The following is a 16,693-nucleotide window of genomic DNA, read 5'->3' as shown; positions in this document are numbered from 1 at the left end:
ACTTTTTGGTAAAGAATAGAGTTTATTTATTTTATTCAATTGTTTATACATCTTTTTAGCACTGTGCCCCTGATTGTAGCAATGCCATAGCACCACACTGTCTGCTGGTGTGTCAAACAATTTCTCTATTGATATGTTTTTTTTTTTTACAATAATGTGTTATGTGTTTTTAGATGTGTTCACATGTTCTCCTGATAAAGAAAGAGTGTTTTTGAAACCCGTCAAGATTTTTATGTTTTGTAAAAACAGGAATATTCTTTGTATTATAGATGTAAATTTTACCTGGGTACAACACACAAATGTGATTACTATGTCCTTTTTAACTTTTGTATAATATATTTGGAATTGTTTGGGATATATTTCTGTTTTGTTGGTTTTGGTCACTACATGTATGCGCTTTTACAGTTCCTTTGCTACAACACACATGGGGGAGATTTACTAAAACTGGTGCACATAGAATCGAGTGCAGCTGTGCATTGTGACCAATCAGCTTTCAGGTTTTATTTTCAAACCTTAATTGCCGAAGTTAGAAGGTGATTGGTTATATGCACAGCTACACCAGATTCTGTCTGCACCAGCTTTAGTAAATCTCCTATATTTGGTTATACATATGTAGCACCCTTAAGTGTATGCTACTAGAAGTGAGAGTAGGTAAAAGCATTGCTGGCCCTGGGCTAGACCTGAGTTATTAAATTAGGTCAGGGTTACTAGAGGCCAGGGCTGGATGACTCATCCTGGCAGCTCACTGATGCCCCCCCTTATGTCTGGAATGTTGGAGAATGTTCTGGAACCAGTGGGTGGAGGTGAGGAGGAGCTGCATAGAGGGATTCCTGCTGGAGAGGCAGTGTGAAGGAGCAAGCAGAGGCAGTGAGTAGATCAGCACAGTGCGTGCAGGGACACGACAAAGGGGAGTGACTGTCAGCTGTAACAGTGTTCTCTTGTGCCAAGTCTTCATCTAACCTTGCCCTGGGAAATCTCCATGTGTGTGTCAGTCGGGCAAGTCTGGTGCAGAGAGTCAGTTGTGAGGACTGGAGGAAGACCAGCCAGGCGTGGCTGATAGCAGCCAGGTGGGCTAGCATTCTGTGGGCAAGTGGAACTGGGATCAGTGGCCACAGGGAAGCAGAAGGGGAGATGTTATGCTGTTCACTTCATTTGTGCTACTTTTGTCAAGGGACTAAGAGTTCCTGCCTGTAATGTGCCTTTGCTGAACTAACAATATACTGCTAGTTCCACTAGGATTGAGCAGCAGGTGCTGTACAAGGGAACAAAATTTGTGCAGGAGGAAGCAAGAAGACAATCTGTGTAAATAGGAAGGAAGTTGTTCCTTTGTTCATGTTTTGGACATTTTTCAAGTTGGGCATCCCATAAATTCCCTACCCCATCCAAATTATCATCCCCTAATAAAAACAACAAAAACAAGCCAAGGACTGATCTTTCTGTGTTGGAGTGAAGGGAGGAATTACTAAGTGAGTGGCTGTGCAGCAGTGGGGAACCCTAACTCAACAGCTCTTAAGAGGGGTGTGCTACACATATTAGTGGGGTGTGGGCATACTAGCATGGTTCACTTTAAAGCTGAATTTCAGCCTGATATAACACACAAATTTACAAAGTTCTGTATTCATCATCAATACATCGTTAAATGTATGGGTTTTTTTTTTTGTTTGTGTTTGTAATTCAGGCATTACAAGTACCTTAAAGTATAAATAAAGGTGTGACGGGAGTCACTTTGGGCGGTGGGCTTGTGTAACCCAGCGTACCTTGGAGAGCACTGGAAGGTCCTTGTCCAGATTCCCCGGCCCCACCTATGTGCAAGTTAATCATGTGTCTATTAGGGGGACAGGGTGACCGAGAACTCCAGTTGGGTCTGCCTAACCCAACTCACGGTACAACCATACCGGACTCAGCATTTCCTTTTGACACTGTTGTCCTGGATTCTGTGTGTGTGGTTTGTGCTGAAGAAGTGAAGGGGCTCTTTTCACTTGGGACATTAATGTTACTGAGCAATATCCTTCACCTTTAAGACTGCTAGACTCTTGTAAGAGTATTTCACTGACCATGCAGCACTTTGTTACCCAGATTTAAGTGTGACTTGCTGTCCTATGTCTCTAAGTTACCAGGCATTCACACTTCACCCAGCCAGGCTTGTGGAACTATTATCGGCCACGATTGTTACCACGCCCATCTCCTCCTTACTGTTTGTATTATGTGTATCTTGCAAGAAGACCGGGGGCAGGCAGGATGGGGAGGGGATTCCTCCAACAGCCCTCCCTGCTGATAAGGTGGTCTATTGGTGAAATGTTTGATTTACCTGTATGTTCCTTATTGCTGATTGGACAGTTTACCACACCCTGAATCAAAGGGAGGGTTAATTGACCTGAGTTGTAGATCTGTTGTTACATGTGTTTGAAAAAACAGTCTGATGTTTTTCCACCCTACACTGCTGTTGCGACAAGTGACTGGGTGGGTTAAGGGACCTTGGATCATGCTGGTACCGGACAGAGGAAGCATTTACGGCAGACAGACTCATCTTGAGTACGGAGGTCTGTCACAATTGGTTGGCAGCGGTGGGATCGTGCTTCCTTGCCGTGAACACATCCAAACCACCACCTGCATTCAAGGTCCGGATAGCAGGAGAGGAGAGGTACAGATACCAGCCTTCATGGAAGAAGAATTCCAAAGGAGGTTGTGAGAGATGCGGATACAGCACAGGGGACCAGTATCAGTGCAGGTCCTGCTGGGATGGTATGATTCTGTCCACTGGCAACTCTGGAAGAAATCGATAGCTCTCGAGCAGCGTCACAAGGGAAAAATTCTCCCCTCCATCCATGTAAGGTACGGGTCACAGTATGAAGTGCGAGTGCTGTTATTGGGGGAACAACAGAACCAGGAGTGGACAGCTAAGTTAAGCAGCCTGATCCGGGCAGAGATGCACTTGGATGAGAGCTATAGAGCCCTCCAGTGGTATGTAGCCCAAGTGTGCCCATGGACAGCGGATGACAGCCCCATGGAAGGCTTTGACTATGGTGGCCTAGGACTGTTGTACTGGAGGCTGTCCAAGGACCTTGGTTGGGAATGATCTGGAGTGGCATTTGGAGGAAATAAAGGAGTACAGAGAGCGAAGACTGAATGTCTCGGAAGTGCTCTGGGCACAGAAAGATTTGGAGTTTCTGGCCTTTCAGGAATGGGATCTGGAGATCGCCTACAGACAGCTGCTAGACTCTGCTCAGCAGCAGGACAGGGTTCCCATTGCCCGGGACTATCCAGAAATACCAGCCGACAGTCCTGAAATCACGGCTGAAGTGTCGGCAATGGGGCAGAGTAACAATGTGCGTTGCTTACCTCCACCTCCAGCTATGGAAGCGAAGCAGATGCAGCAAAATTTAACTCATTCAGATTAACCTGTTCCTGCACAAGATGAGGTTGGATGGAGGAATCTGTCTGTCCAGCAGCCAGAGGAAGCTGTCCTCAATCCTCAGCCACAGATCACAGAAAGTATGAACTTAATTGACTTTTCATTGAATGAGGTAACATTTACTGAAATTCAAACTGAAGTGCTAACAACAGGGCAGAGCTGTGCTAGCCTCTGCCCAGCACAGGTAACATCTTCTTCGTTCTACAGACAGGAGATGGTGAACTTCTATCCCCAGCCACCAGTTCCGGAGATTGGGATTTAATAGACTTCTCTGCTGAGGAAGGACAACCTGGTGAGCCTCCAGCAGAAGAGCTGGCATCAGGGCCAAACTGAGCTCTGCCCAGCACCAACAACAACTTCAACCTCCCTGAGAGAAGAGGTAGTCGGCCTTTTTCCCACTATACTGACAGGTACATGGGATTTTCTGCCAGCAGCAGCTGTGGAGTTGCAAGAAACTTCTCCAGCTGAAGCGCTGACAACTGGACAAAGGGTCCAAGACCTTTGCCCCACACCTGCGGCAGTTCCGGAGGCCCAGGGTGAGAAGGTGGTGGTCACTCCCCAGCAGCGCATTTGTGTCCAGGGGGAGAAGGGAGAGGAGGTGTTCGTCTTCCCTTCCGAACAGTTGGCCAGGGTGGAGGAACCAATCTTTCCTACCCAGCAAAGATCAGTGCACCTGGGAGACAGTACCAGAGACATGTCATCCCAGCAACCAGATGAGGGTAAGGGAGATGGAGCAGCCGGCTTCCCTTCCCAGCAGCAGATAGCACCCCCGATTGATGCCACCAACCCAGCAGAAGTGCTGGCAACAGAGCAGTGCTGCTGGCCTCTGCCCTCGGCCAACAGGGGATGCAGTGTCCATCTGTGTATTCCAGGGATGCTGGGCGGTCGGTCCAGATCCCCAACAGTATGATAGAGTGAGCCCAGTCACCCTGTCTTCTATCCAGCGGCAAAAAGGACTTCAGGGAGAAGGGCCAGTCCGTACTTCTCCCCAGTGGCGGGTATGTTCTCTGAGAGAGGCAGAAGTTGGCTGGGTGAGTAATGCTATGTTTGAGACAATTTATTTGGGGTACACTGTGGATACCGGCATTGGGGGACTGGAACTACAGACTAACTTCGGAGTCAACCCGTCTGGGGTCTCCTCCTGTGTTAGTCCCCTGCCAAAAGGGGAGATGTGTGACAGGAGTCACTTTGGACAGGGGGCTTGTGGAACCCAGCATACCTTGGAGAGCACAGGAAGGTCCTTGTCCAGCTTCCCCGGCCCCTCCTATGTGTAAGTTACCCTGTGCCTATTAGGGGCACAGGGTGACCGAGAACTCCAGTTGGGTCTGCCCAACTCACCGTACAACCACACCTTTTGACACTGTTGTCCTGAATTCTGTGTGTGTGGTTTGTGTTGAAGAAGTAAAGGGGCTCTTTTCACTTTTGACATTAATGTTTGTGAGCAATATCCTTCACCTTTAGGACTGCTAGACTGTTGTAAGAGTATTTCACTGACCATACAGCACTTTGTTACCCAGATTTACGTGTGACTGCTGTCTCGTGTCTCTAAGTTACCAGGTAGTCACACTTCTCCCAGCCAGGCTTGTGGAACTATTATCGCTCACCATTGTTACCAAGCCCGTCTCCTCCTTACTGTTTGTATAATGTGTATCTTGCAGGAAGACCAGGGCAGGAAAGAGAGGGAAGGGGGGAATTCCTCCATCAGCCCTCCCTGCAGATAAGGTGGTCTATTGGTGAAATGTTTGATTTACCTGTGTGTCCCTTATTGCTGATTAGACAGTTTACCCCGCCCTGAATGAAAGGAAGGGGTGATTGTCCCCTGAGTTGTATATCTGTTGTTACATGTGTTTGAATAAACAGTCTGATGTTTTTCCACCCTACACTGCTGTCTCGACAAGTGACTGGGTGGGCTAAGGGACCTTGGATTGTGCTGGTACCGGACAGAGGAAGCATTTATAGCGGATAGACTCATCTTGAATACGGGAGTCCGTCACAAAAGGTAAAACACTTTTTTTGGCTAGAGTGGAGAGGAATAAAAAAAACCTGACAGTTTTCATTGCTGTCTGTGACCCCATTTAGGAGATTCACCATCTCTATTTGTCCTTTATACCGTTATCATTGAAAGTGAAAGCAAGAAAATCCAAAATTTTGGGTTGTCCCCCAAAAAAGTAACAGATGGGAAATCTTCTAATGGGGACACTAGTTCTGGTGACCTGGGGGAGCACAAGGAATTCCCTTAAAGCGGAGTTCCACCCTAAAGTGGAACTTCTGCTCATCGGATTCCTCCCCCCCTCCAGTGCCTCAATTGGCACCTTTCAGGGGGGAGGGGGGTGCAGATACTTGTATAATACAGGTATCTGCACCCACTTCCGGGAATAGCTAGCCGCAGCTAGCCGCAAATGCCCGCCCACCCCCGTTGTGTTCTGGGAAATACACAGTTCCCACAACTCAACGGGGACCAGTGTAGATGCGCAGTGCGACTCGCGCATGCGCAGTAGGGAACCGGGCAGTGAAGCTGCAACGCTTCACTTCCTGATTCCTTGACCGAGGATGGTGGTGGGGGCAGCCGAGAGACGAGCGATCGATCGGCTTTGGCTGCCGATATCGCTGGACCCTGGGACAGGTAAGTGTCCATTTATTAAAAGTCAGCAGCTGCAGTATTTGTAGCTGCTGGCTTTTAATATTTTTTGTTTAAGTGGACCTCCTCTTTAATTTGCAGGGATTTCCTCTCACTTCCTGTTTAGCTATGGTACAGGAAATGATGGGAAATCTCCGCAATAGGTCACAGATGACAAATCAAAATCTGATAGGGGTTATAACCCTTCCTTGCTCTATCCAAAATGAAAAAGAAAAACTTTAATTCAAAGAGGTTTCAGCCCTTTTTAGTCTAAGAAAAGCAGCACAAGGAGCCAAGCCGGTGTGTTGCAGTCCAAGGGGCATGCTATTAGGAGAAGAGAGCGGAGTGACAGAGGGGTATGAGTTCATCAATGTTCTTTTCCTCCTTTCAATCTCCAGTCACATGATGGAAGTAGGGAGGGGACCTGTATGGTAAAGTAAAACTACAGAAAAATGTCCTCCCTTGCTAGCCAGGGCTGCGCGGTGTGGCAGAGCTGTGTAAATTGTAGGGCTGGATTGACAAAGAAAAAAATTCCTTTTGCCAGGTAAAAAAAAAAAAAAAAAAAAAAAAAAAAAGCTCTTGTATATCTATTTCGTGTGTGTATTCAGCTGAAAGCTAGAGTTTAACTTTAATAAAAGCACAAGAAAAAGTTGTTTCTGTGTGCAATTCATTTTTTTTTCTTTTAGAGGAGGATTGTATTAATATTTCTTTTATATTACTGTAATATATTGTGTTTACTTATTGGAGTAGATGGCGTTTGGCGTTTACTTTAATTGTGCAAAATAATTTCACAAACTAGGGTGGAATGTACAAATATCAAAACAAGTAAAAGTGTATACACTCATAGCCTAATAACAAATAAAATAAAGCCATCTACAAAGATATATAGGTCATTGTGAGGCACGAATTGCTAAGTAAAACAAACTGTGTAAATATTGAATTCCTAGCACAGTGCCATGTTTGAAAACATAAGATGTTTTCTTTTCTTTTTTCTTGTTCTTGAAGAAAATCAGTTGGAAGCATTAACAAGTACTATACCCAGTAATTTACTTCCTCCAGTGTTTTCAATTAGTGATAAGCAAAGCATGCCAAGGCCACTTTACTGGAGATTAGCTCAAAGCTGGGATCTGCCCTATATGTAAGTCACAACAAATAATTTACTGTGAGTCACTAACCAAGTTTTCATTTTTTTTTTAAAGCGGTTGTATACCCGCAAAATTTTTTTTTTTTTTTTAACCCTGTAAAGCAAAAGGCATAATGAGCTAGTATGCATCGCATACTAGCTCATTATGAAATACTTACCTTAGAACGAGGCGTCAGTATCTTACCTGGTCCACGCCGAGGGAGCTGTCATGTTGCCTCGGAGTGTCTTCCGGGTATCGCGGTTCCAGCGCTGTGAGTGGCTGGAGCCGCGATGTCATCACTCCCGCGCATGCGCGCGGGAGATTTCTTACTCGGCAAGGTCCGGCAGCTGCCGGGCTTCAGTCGAGAATCCCCTGTGCGCATGCGCCGCTGCAGTCAGCGGCGCATAGCAAGGGGAATATCTTCTAAACCATAAAGGTTTAGGAGATATTTTTTTTACCTACAGGTAAGCCTTATTATAGGCTTACCTGTAGGTAAAAGTAAAAAAAAAAGACTATACAACCGCTTTAAAGAATGGCAGAATGCAAAGTTCCTCTTATTGATTATCCTGCACCCTGAAATTTCAACAAGAAGCTGGTTAGACGACAACACAAGGAAAACAACATGTTTTATTTGTGGGGCATTACCAATTTAAAGCCTAAGGCCTCATTCACACAAGGCGGATCCGTTTCAGCGGAGTCCGCCAGCTCAGCATGAGATCTCTCGGTTGATCTCCGCCGAGTCAGCGGATGACAGGTCCGTCTCTGCTCACTGAGCGGGGAGGGGCCTGTTAGAGCGCCGCTGATTCCTATGGAGAGATCGGACGAAAACGGACAGCATGTTTGTTTTCATTAGATCTCAATCGATCCGATAAGACGGATGGCGAACGTATTGCCATACATCTGATTTTAGCGGATTGGATGGCAGACGGGTGTCAGTGGACACATCTCCGCTGACACCTGCCTGCCTATAGGATGTCAATGGATTGCCTGCTCGGATCCACCTGAAAAACGGACAGGCGAATCTGAGCGGGCCTGCCGTGTGAAAGGAGCCTAAAGGGGGAATTTACTAAAACTGAATACAGACTCCAGACAGAAATTGGAGCAACTGTGCTCAATAATCAGCTTCTATCTTCAGCTTGTTCGGTTAAGCCCTCGTTCACATTGAAGGAGGGTTTGAAATCGTGCGATTTCAGCTGAACCCGCATGATTTCAGAGCCGCATTTCATTGCGAGTTCAGGGGCGATTTGAAAGACATCTGTGCAGGTTCATGCACAGATGTTTATTGAAATCGCCCTTGAAGTCACCAAAAGTAGTGCAGAAACTTCCGATACGAATGGTGCCGCTGCCGGCAAAAGGCTGCAATTTGGCATGCAATTTGACATATCAAATCACATGTCAAATCGTCCCAAAGTGAACAGGGGCTAAGGGCCAGTTCACACTGGTTTACACATGATGAGGGAATGTGGCCTGGTAAGGCCCGGAAGGGGGAGGGGGGATGTTTGCTTGCCCTCCCCTTTTTCTGACCTGCCGGGCTGCATCCTAAGATAAGGGTCTGGTATGGATTTTGGGGTGGTGGGCCCCCTGCCCTTTTTTTTAATAATTTTGGTGTGGGGGTTCCCCTTAAAATCCATACCAGATCTGAAGGGTCTAGTATGGTCTTGGGGAAGGGACCCCATGCCGCTTTTTTTGGGGGCGGCGTGGGGTTCCCCCTCAAGATCCATATCAGACTCAAAGTCGGATCCCGTTCATTGAAGTTGAATGGAAGTCAGGCATGAAGTCGCAGGGCAAAGTCGGATCAGAAGTCTGCAACTTCAGTGTCAGAATAGTGTGAACATAGCCTTAGATATTCTTAGATATGAAAATGATATGAAAACGAAAGCTAGAAGCTATACACAGCTATATATCTATATCTTCTATCTGCCCTGGTCTTATAATAAACAGAAAAATCAGCACAAGGAACATCATGTACAGTCCGTAGGATGTCTCCCTTGTGCTCATTCCTCTTCTTTCAGTAAGGCCCCTTTCACACTGAGGCGGTTTGCAGGCGGTATTGCGCTAAAAATACCGCCTGCAAACCGCCCCTAAACAGCCTCCGCTGTTTGTTCAGTGTGAAAGCCCGAGGGCTTTCACACTGAAGCGGTGCGCTGGCAGGACGGTGAAAAAAGTCCTGCAAACCGCTTCTTTGGAGCGGTGAAGGAGCGGTGTATTCACCGCTCCTAAACCGCTCCTGCCCATTGAAATCAATGGGACAGCGCGGCTATACCGCGGCAATACCTATAGCCGCGCTGTACGAGGGATTTTAACCCTTTTTCGGCCGCCAGTGGGGGTTAAAACCTCACCGCTAGCGGCCGAATACCGCTGCAAGAACGATGGTACAGCAGCGCTAAAAATAGCGCTGTTGTACCGCCGTCGCCCCCACCGCCCCAGTGTGAAAGGGGCCTTAAAATCCTCCTCTGTCCTTGCTCCCCCACCCCAGTTAATGGAATTAAGGGGCTGTCACAAAAACCGATGAAACATGAAAGCTAAAATTAAAAACAGAAAAATCAGCACAAGGGAAATAAGTTACAGTCAGTTGAATGTGCCCCTGCTGATTCCACTGTTGAAATTCTCATCTGTCCCTGCAACTCCCCTCTCACCCTAGTGCTGTAATCCTCTGGTGCAGCAGGAGTTAATAGAACTAAGGTGCTGTTGAAGTCTCTCATCAAGAGAGCCTGATTATGCCTGTCCTTTCCACCCAGCTCCTCCATTCATAGAAGCTGTACTACAGTTTTTATGAATGAAACATGATTTTTAAGGCCTGGATCAAACCTATGCAGGTTGCAGTTTGCATATTTCAGGTGCATTTTGTGTTTTTCAATACACATTTTTTGATCCATAAAAGTCTATGGAACCAAAGACCAGAAAAAAGTCCCTGACCCTTTCCGTAAAATGCACAGATGTGAACTTCATCCATAGGAAACCATGTTAAATGGACTGTAGTGTGTTTCTGCAAAACTGAAAACGCACTAAAAAATGCATAGGTGTGAACCAGGCCTGAATGGAGGAAGTGGACCTTTCAATCATCTGCCCGTTATCCATTCATAGATTCTGCTTCTTTTATAGAATATTATTTTAAACCTCTTATGGGATTTTACCCGCAATTGCCAACAAAATCCCATAAGAGGTTTAAAATAATTTTCGATTTGACATATTGGGGATGGTGTCAACTGTAACCCACATCTGAGTAACAAAAAAACCTACTGCTTCTTTTATAGAAGCTGTAGTATGAATTTTATAAATGGCAGGGATGAGCAGAAAGGGAGGGCACAGTCATACTCTCTTGATGAGAGCCATTGACAGCACCTTAGTTGTCTTAACCCCCGCTGCACTGGAGGATTGTTGCGTTGGGGGGGGGCAGGGATGGAGGAGAATTTTAACAGAAAGAATAGGATTCAGTGCAAGGGACACATCCTACTGACTGTACATTATTTCTCTTGTGCTGATTTTTCTGTTTTTAATTTTAGCTACACTTATGCTTTAAATCTTGTTTTTTGTCTGTGACCAATTTCATGTTTCATCAGATATTACTTTTGACACAGGCAGAACAATGGGTATTACAAATAGTTATACTCGCATAATGAAATCTTGTGCTTAGTTATTGTGGCTACAGGACTGCTGCAATTTAATCCTGAATACTGGACCGAATAGCGCACATCGCTGGATCATGGGACAGGTGGCTGCTTTTTGAAAGTCAGCAGTTTCAGTTTTTGTAGCTGCTGACTTTTATTTTTGTCACTGGAGACTGGAGCTCCTCTTTAATATTAATATTGCACTGGAGCACCTTTGCATTTTTGAGCACAGAGCACTTTGAAGGCACATGAACACTCTGGGGTTGATTTACTAAAACTGGAGCGTGAAAGAAAAAGGAAGGCCCGTAGATGTGGTGTATCTGGATTTTGCAAAAGCATTTGACACAGTTCCCCATAAACGTGGGGAACTGTTCCCTATTACTGTACACAATAAGGTCTGTTGGCATGGACCATAGGGTGAGTACATGGATTGAAAACTGGCTACAAGGGTGAGTTCAGAGGTTGGTGATAAATGGGGAGTACTCCGAATGGTCAGGGGTGGGTAGTGGGGTCCCCCAGGGTTCTGTGCTGGGACCAATCCTATTTTATTTGTTCATAAACAACCTGGAGGATGGGGTAAATAAATTCTCTGCAGGATGTGGAAACCTTGCAAAACGATCTGAACAACTACATGGCAAATGAGGTTTAATGTAGAAAAATATAAAATAATGCATTTGGGTGGCAAAAATATGAATGTAATCTATACACTGGGGGAAGAACCTCTGGGGGAATCTAGGATGGAAAATGACCTGGGGGTCCTAGTAGATGATAGGCTCAGCAATGGCATGCAATGCCAAGCTGCTGCTAACAAGGCAAATAGAATATTGGCATGCATTAAAAAGGGGATCAACTCCAGGAGATAAAATGATAATTCTCCCGCTCTACAAGACTCTGGCCTCACCTGGAGTATGCTGTCTAGTTCTGGGCACCAGTCCTCAGGAAGGATGTACTGGAAATGGAGCGAGTAGAAAGAAGGGCAACAAAGCTAATAAAGTGTCTGGAGGATATTAGTTATGAGGAAAAGTTTTAAGCACTGAACTTATTCTCTCTGGAGAAGAGACGCTTGAGAGGGGATATGATTTCAATTTATAAATACCGTACTGGTGACCCCACAATAGGGATAAAACTTTTTCAGGAAGGGAGTTTAACAAGACTCGTGGCCACTCATTAAAATTAGAAGAAATGAGGTTTAACCCTAAACTACGTAGAGGGTTCTTTACTGTAAAGCGGCAAGGATGTGGAATTCCCTTCCACAGGTGGTGGTTTCAGTGGGGGAGCATCGATAGATTCAAAAAACCATTAGATAAGCACCTGAATAACCGCAACATACAGGGATATACAATGTAATACTGACATATAGTCACATACATAGGTTGGACTTGATGTGTCTTTTTTTAACCTCACCTAACCTACTATGTAACTATGTAACTATGTAACTAAAACTCTGATACAGCTGTACATAGAAATCAATCAGCTTCCATTTTTTTTTGGTCAACAATTAATTGAGCAAGTGGAGCAAGTTAGAAGCTGATTGGCTACTATGCACAGCTACACCAGATTTTGCACTCTCCAGTTTTAGTAAATCAACCCCATTTTGTTGAATTATGAATTCATTGGTCATGGACTTTGAATGTGTGATTTGTCTATGCATTTTTAATATTAAGTAGTGATTTATATGGAGATATGAATTTACACAGGTTTCACAGATTTCCTCTCGCTCTCTCTCTCTCTATATGTATATATATATTTTTTTTGGTTTCAACCATGAGTATTGGTTTGTAAATTAGTTTTCACTTAAAGGGGACAGCACATTTTTTATGAGGGTTCCCACCGGTGGCGTATCGTGGAGGGGCAGATGGTCATCTTGCCCCAGGCGCAACATTTAGGCAGGCACAAATTTATTCCTCTGCCGCCCCCAGGGTCTGTGCTGCAGCTTATTGCTTCCCCCAGACTGCTACTCCTCCGGTTAGGCATTGGTGCATTGCTCTCCGCGGCACCCTGTTTCAGCTTCCCCTGCCCTGGGACTACTTTGGTCCAGCCTGTCCCTCTGGTATGGCCTGTGGAACAGCGGGGGGGGGGGGGGGGGGTGGTGCTTGAAGCAGATCATGAGCATGAGAGAGGTGCAGTGGCTGCTAGCTGAACTTTCAGCGGTGGTGGGGATACCAAGGAGTGGCTGGATGGTGGGGACTCTTATGGGGCGTACACACGGTCGGACTTTTCGGCTACAAAAGTCAGACGGACGCCGACAGACCAAATCCGGCGGACAATCCGATCGTGTGTGGGCTTCCCCGGACTTTCAGCGGACTTTTCCAGTCGCAAATCTGACGGACTTTAGATTTGGAACTTGCTTCTAATCTTTACGTCGCAACTCCGCCGGACTCAGAAATCCGCTCGTCTGTATGCTAGTCCGACGGACAAAAACTGACGCTAGGGTAGCTATTGGCTACTGGCTATCAACTTCCTTATTTTAGTCCAGTGTACGTCATCACGTACAAATCCGTTGGACTTTGGTGTGATCGTGTGTAGGCAAGTCCGGTCGTTAGAAAGTCCGTTTAAAGTCCGCCAAAAGTCCGTCGAAAGTCTGTCGAAAGTCTGTCGGACAGGCTGTCGGACTTTTGTAGCCAAAAAGTCCGACTATGTGTACGCCCCATAACAATACTGCCCACCTGGTGCTGGGGAGAGCTCTGATCAAACAGATGATGAGGCCATTGAGAGGTGAGGAGGATGATGGATCTACCGATCTACATTGTACTGTGTGTGGGGGTGGGGGGGTGTAAGTGGTGAAGGAAGTAGGAATCAGTCAGTGTTGGTGTAATGGTCAGGTAGGTCAGTGTAGATGTCAGGTAGGTCAGTGTAATGGTCAGGTAGGTCAGTGTAGGTGTCAGGTAGGTCAGTGTAGATGTCAGGTAGGTCAGTGTAATGGTCAGGTAGGTCAGTGTAGATGTCAGGTAGGTCAGTGTAGATGTCAGGTAGGTCAGTGTAGGTGTCAGGTAGGTCATTATAGGGGTCAAGTTGGTCAGTGTAGGTGTCAGGTAGGTCATTGTAGGTGTCAGGTAGGTCATTGTAGGTGTCAGGTAGGTCAGTGTAGGTGACAGGTAGGACAGTGTAGGGGTCAGGTAGGTTAGTGTAGGGGTCAGGTACTGTAGGTTAGTGTAATGGTCAGGTAGGTTAGTGTAGGGGTCAGTGTAGTGGTCAGGTAGGTCAGTGTAATGGTCAGGTAGGTTTGTTTAGGGGTCAGGTGGGTCAGTGTAGGGGTCAGGTAGGTCAGTGTAGGGGAAGGTAGGTCAATGTAATGGTCAGGTAGGTCAGTGTAGTAATCTGGTAGGTCAGCGTAGGAATCAGGTAGGTTAGAACTACTGTACTAGTGGAAGGGACTCAGGGAATGCTAAAAGTCTGCAGGTTAGGGGGACTTGTTTTGCCCCAGGCGCTGACAACCCACACTATGCCCCTGCTTCCCACTAACAAAAAGCCTGTGCACCAAACACCTTCAGGTATGCTTGCTGCCCTAATAACTACTACAGAGGGCACCTAATAAGGCTTTAGGCTCCCTATTTTGGCAATTACATCATAAGGCTGGGGATTTCCATCTCATAACCTCTGGTAAAAATGAGATCCTTAGTTCACATATACAAATAATGGGGTCCCCTCGGATTTACTGGCAACTGATTTTCCGATATTTGCTCAGCTCTGTTTGGCTGTGTGTTTTAAAGATAAAACATGTCTAAGACAAGTTCTGAATCAACTGATACACTTGCCCATAACAAGCAATCAGCTTCTATCTTTAATTTTAACCACACTGCTTAGAAAATGAAAATGTAAAAGCTGATTGGCTGTGCCCCTGTTGAGACAAACAAATATTTATTAATCCACCCCATTGTGTCATATCCAATCAGATCCTGTCAGCTAAAAACAGATGGATGGTTGATCCGTTCCCTATTCATCTGGCGGATCAGATGACAATCGGATGGAAACAGACAGGTGGTCTGTTTCCATCCGACCACCCCATAGAGGAAAGCGGAATGTGTCTGTGTCCACTCCGCTTATGCCATCCTCCTGCTCAGCAGGGATCAGGTGACAGATTCCCAGCTGAGCAGGCAGATCCACTGCCGGAGTCCGCCCATCTAGAAGTAGCCTTAGGCCCCTTTCACACTGTTGGACCGTTCAGGTCCGCCTTTCAGTTTTGTCGGCGGACCTGAACAGGCGCTCCATGTTAGTCTATGGAACGACGGATGTCAGCGGTGACATGTCCGCTGACATCCAACCCGATCCACCCAAATCAGACGGATGGCCCTACGTTCACATCCATCGCTGGCGGATCGGATCGGGTGAGATTTGATGAAAACGACATGCTGACCATTTTCGTGCGATCTCTCCATAGCAAGCATCGGCGCTCGACAAGCCCCTCCCTGCTCAGTGAGCAGAGAGGGACCTGTCATCCGCCGGCTCAGCGGAGATCAACGGAGAGATCTCCCGCTGAGCTGGCGGACTCTGGCGGACTCCGTGGCAGCGGATCCGCCTGGTGTGAATGAAGCCTAATGCCGTGTACACACGGTCGGATTTGCCAACGGGATAACCTCCGTCAGCATTTCCAACGGAAAAATTTAGAACATGTTCTCTATCTAAGTCTGTTGGAAATGCCGACAGAAAAAGCCAGATGGGGCATACACACGGTCAGAATATCTGACCAAAAGCTCCCATCGGACTTTTTCTGTCAGAAATTCTGACCATGTGTACGGGGCATTAGAGTGTCTACATTCTGGATGGAGGAGAAGCAGAGGCAGCCTTGGTCAGCAGCATTGTCAAACATGGGGGGGGGGGGGGGGGGCGTAGTGTTGGATGCACTAGCAGACTTAGATAGACTTGACTAAAAGATTAAAGCTGAACTCTAGCTAACACCTAAAAGATTAAAGCTGAACTCTAGCTAACACTTTGCAAGCAGTTACAGCAGTTTTTTTCCCCTTTTGGGATAAAGATTTTACATAAACGAATCAAAGCTAACCATTTTAAGCACCACTGTCATTCTTAAATGGTTTATTTCAACCCTCTAACTACCACTTTTGCTGGACAGCTTGGTCAGTTAAGGGAAGTTGAAAAACAACAGACTAAATGGCTGGATCATCAGGTGAAAATAAAGTAAAAAAAAGTGAACTCATGCAACCACCTCATCTATGAATTGGTAAGCTGCGGTGTATTCAATTTTGTATTTTAAGTGTGATCTAACATGCAGGAAAACATAAACTGCCGTATAAAATGACTTGTTATGGGAACGAACAGTTAGATAGGTTTAAGAAGATCTGTTAAGTAAACATTCCAGGTACATAAAATCTTCCCTACCTTTGTGTGCTCACATTTCATCTTCAGAGACAAAGAAGAATGTCTTTCTACATCTCAGCAGTCCTTTGTCTTGTCATGCTAGGTAAGTGAGATGCCAGTCTTTTGGTATATTGATGGCTACTGTTCCAACTTGTTGCTTGAATGAGGTTCATTTAGCCTGTTACAGGGGTCGGCACTGCACAGTGTTCACTGATGTACCTACTGGAAATTATTTTTAAATTACTGCACATGCAGTGCAAGGTCAGGATTAGACAGGATTGACAGTGTCCCTGCACAGTTAATATGCCTCATTCCATAAAACAGCACAAAAAGTGATGAGTGTGCTGATTTTTAAAGTGTTACCCTAAAAACACATATGACTTCAGCTTACTGAAGTCAGAACGTTCAGAAATGGTTCCAAAGATCTCAAAAATCACAGGGCCTGATCCTGCCCTAGCCATACCTCTAGGTATAGAGAGATTCCCCTGCAACCTTAGAACAGTCGTCTTCCCCTTGTTAGTGGCTGCTAAAACAGTGATAGCCAGGCATTGGACGAAAACTATGGCACCCAACTCTTCTGAAACCATAGATCTAATCAATATGCAATTATCTTACAAAA

The 16,693-nt window shown here is 45.9% G+C and overlaps 1 protein-coding gene across 2 annotated transcripts in view; it reads left to right on the top strand.

Moving 5' to 3' along the window:
- The first annotated feature begins 16,084 nt into the window (after positions 1 to 16,084).
- Positions 16,085 to 16,693, top strand: part of LOC141139452 (serotransferrin-A-like) — a 32,930-nt gene continuing 32,321 nt past the window's right edge. For both annotated transcript variants that reach the window (XM_073625547.1, XM_073625546.1), the window contains exon 1: positions 16,085 to 16,177. In XM_073625547.1, the coding sequence (XP_073481648.1) occupies positions 16,135 to 16,177 (43 nt within the window). In that variant the 5' untranslated portion in view covers positions 16,085 to 16,134. The remainder of the gene's footprint in view (positions 16,178 to 16,693) is intronic.

This window comes from Aquarana catesbeiana, linkage group LG04 (assembly GCF_042186555.1).
Source record: "Aquarana catesbeiana isolate 2022-GZ linkage group LG04, ASM4218655v1, whole genome shotgun sequence".
NCBI lineage: Eukaryota > Metazoa > Chordata > Amphibia > Anura > Ranidae > Aquarana > Aquarana catesbeiana.
The sequence above is the reverse complement of the archived record's forward strand: the minus strand, read 5'-3'. Positions and strand labels throughout refer to the sequence as shown.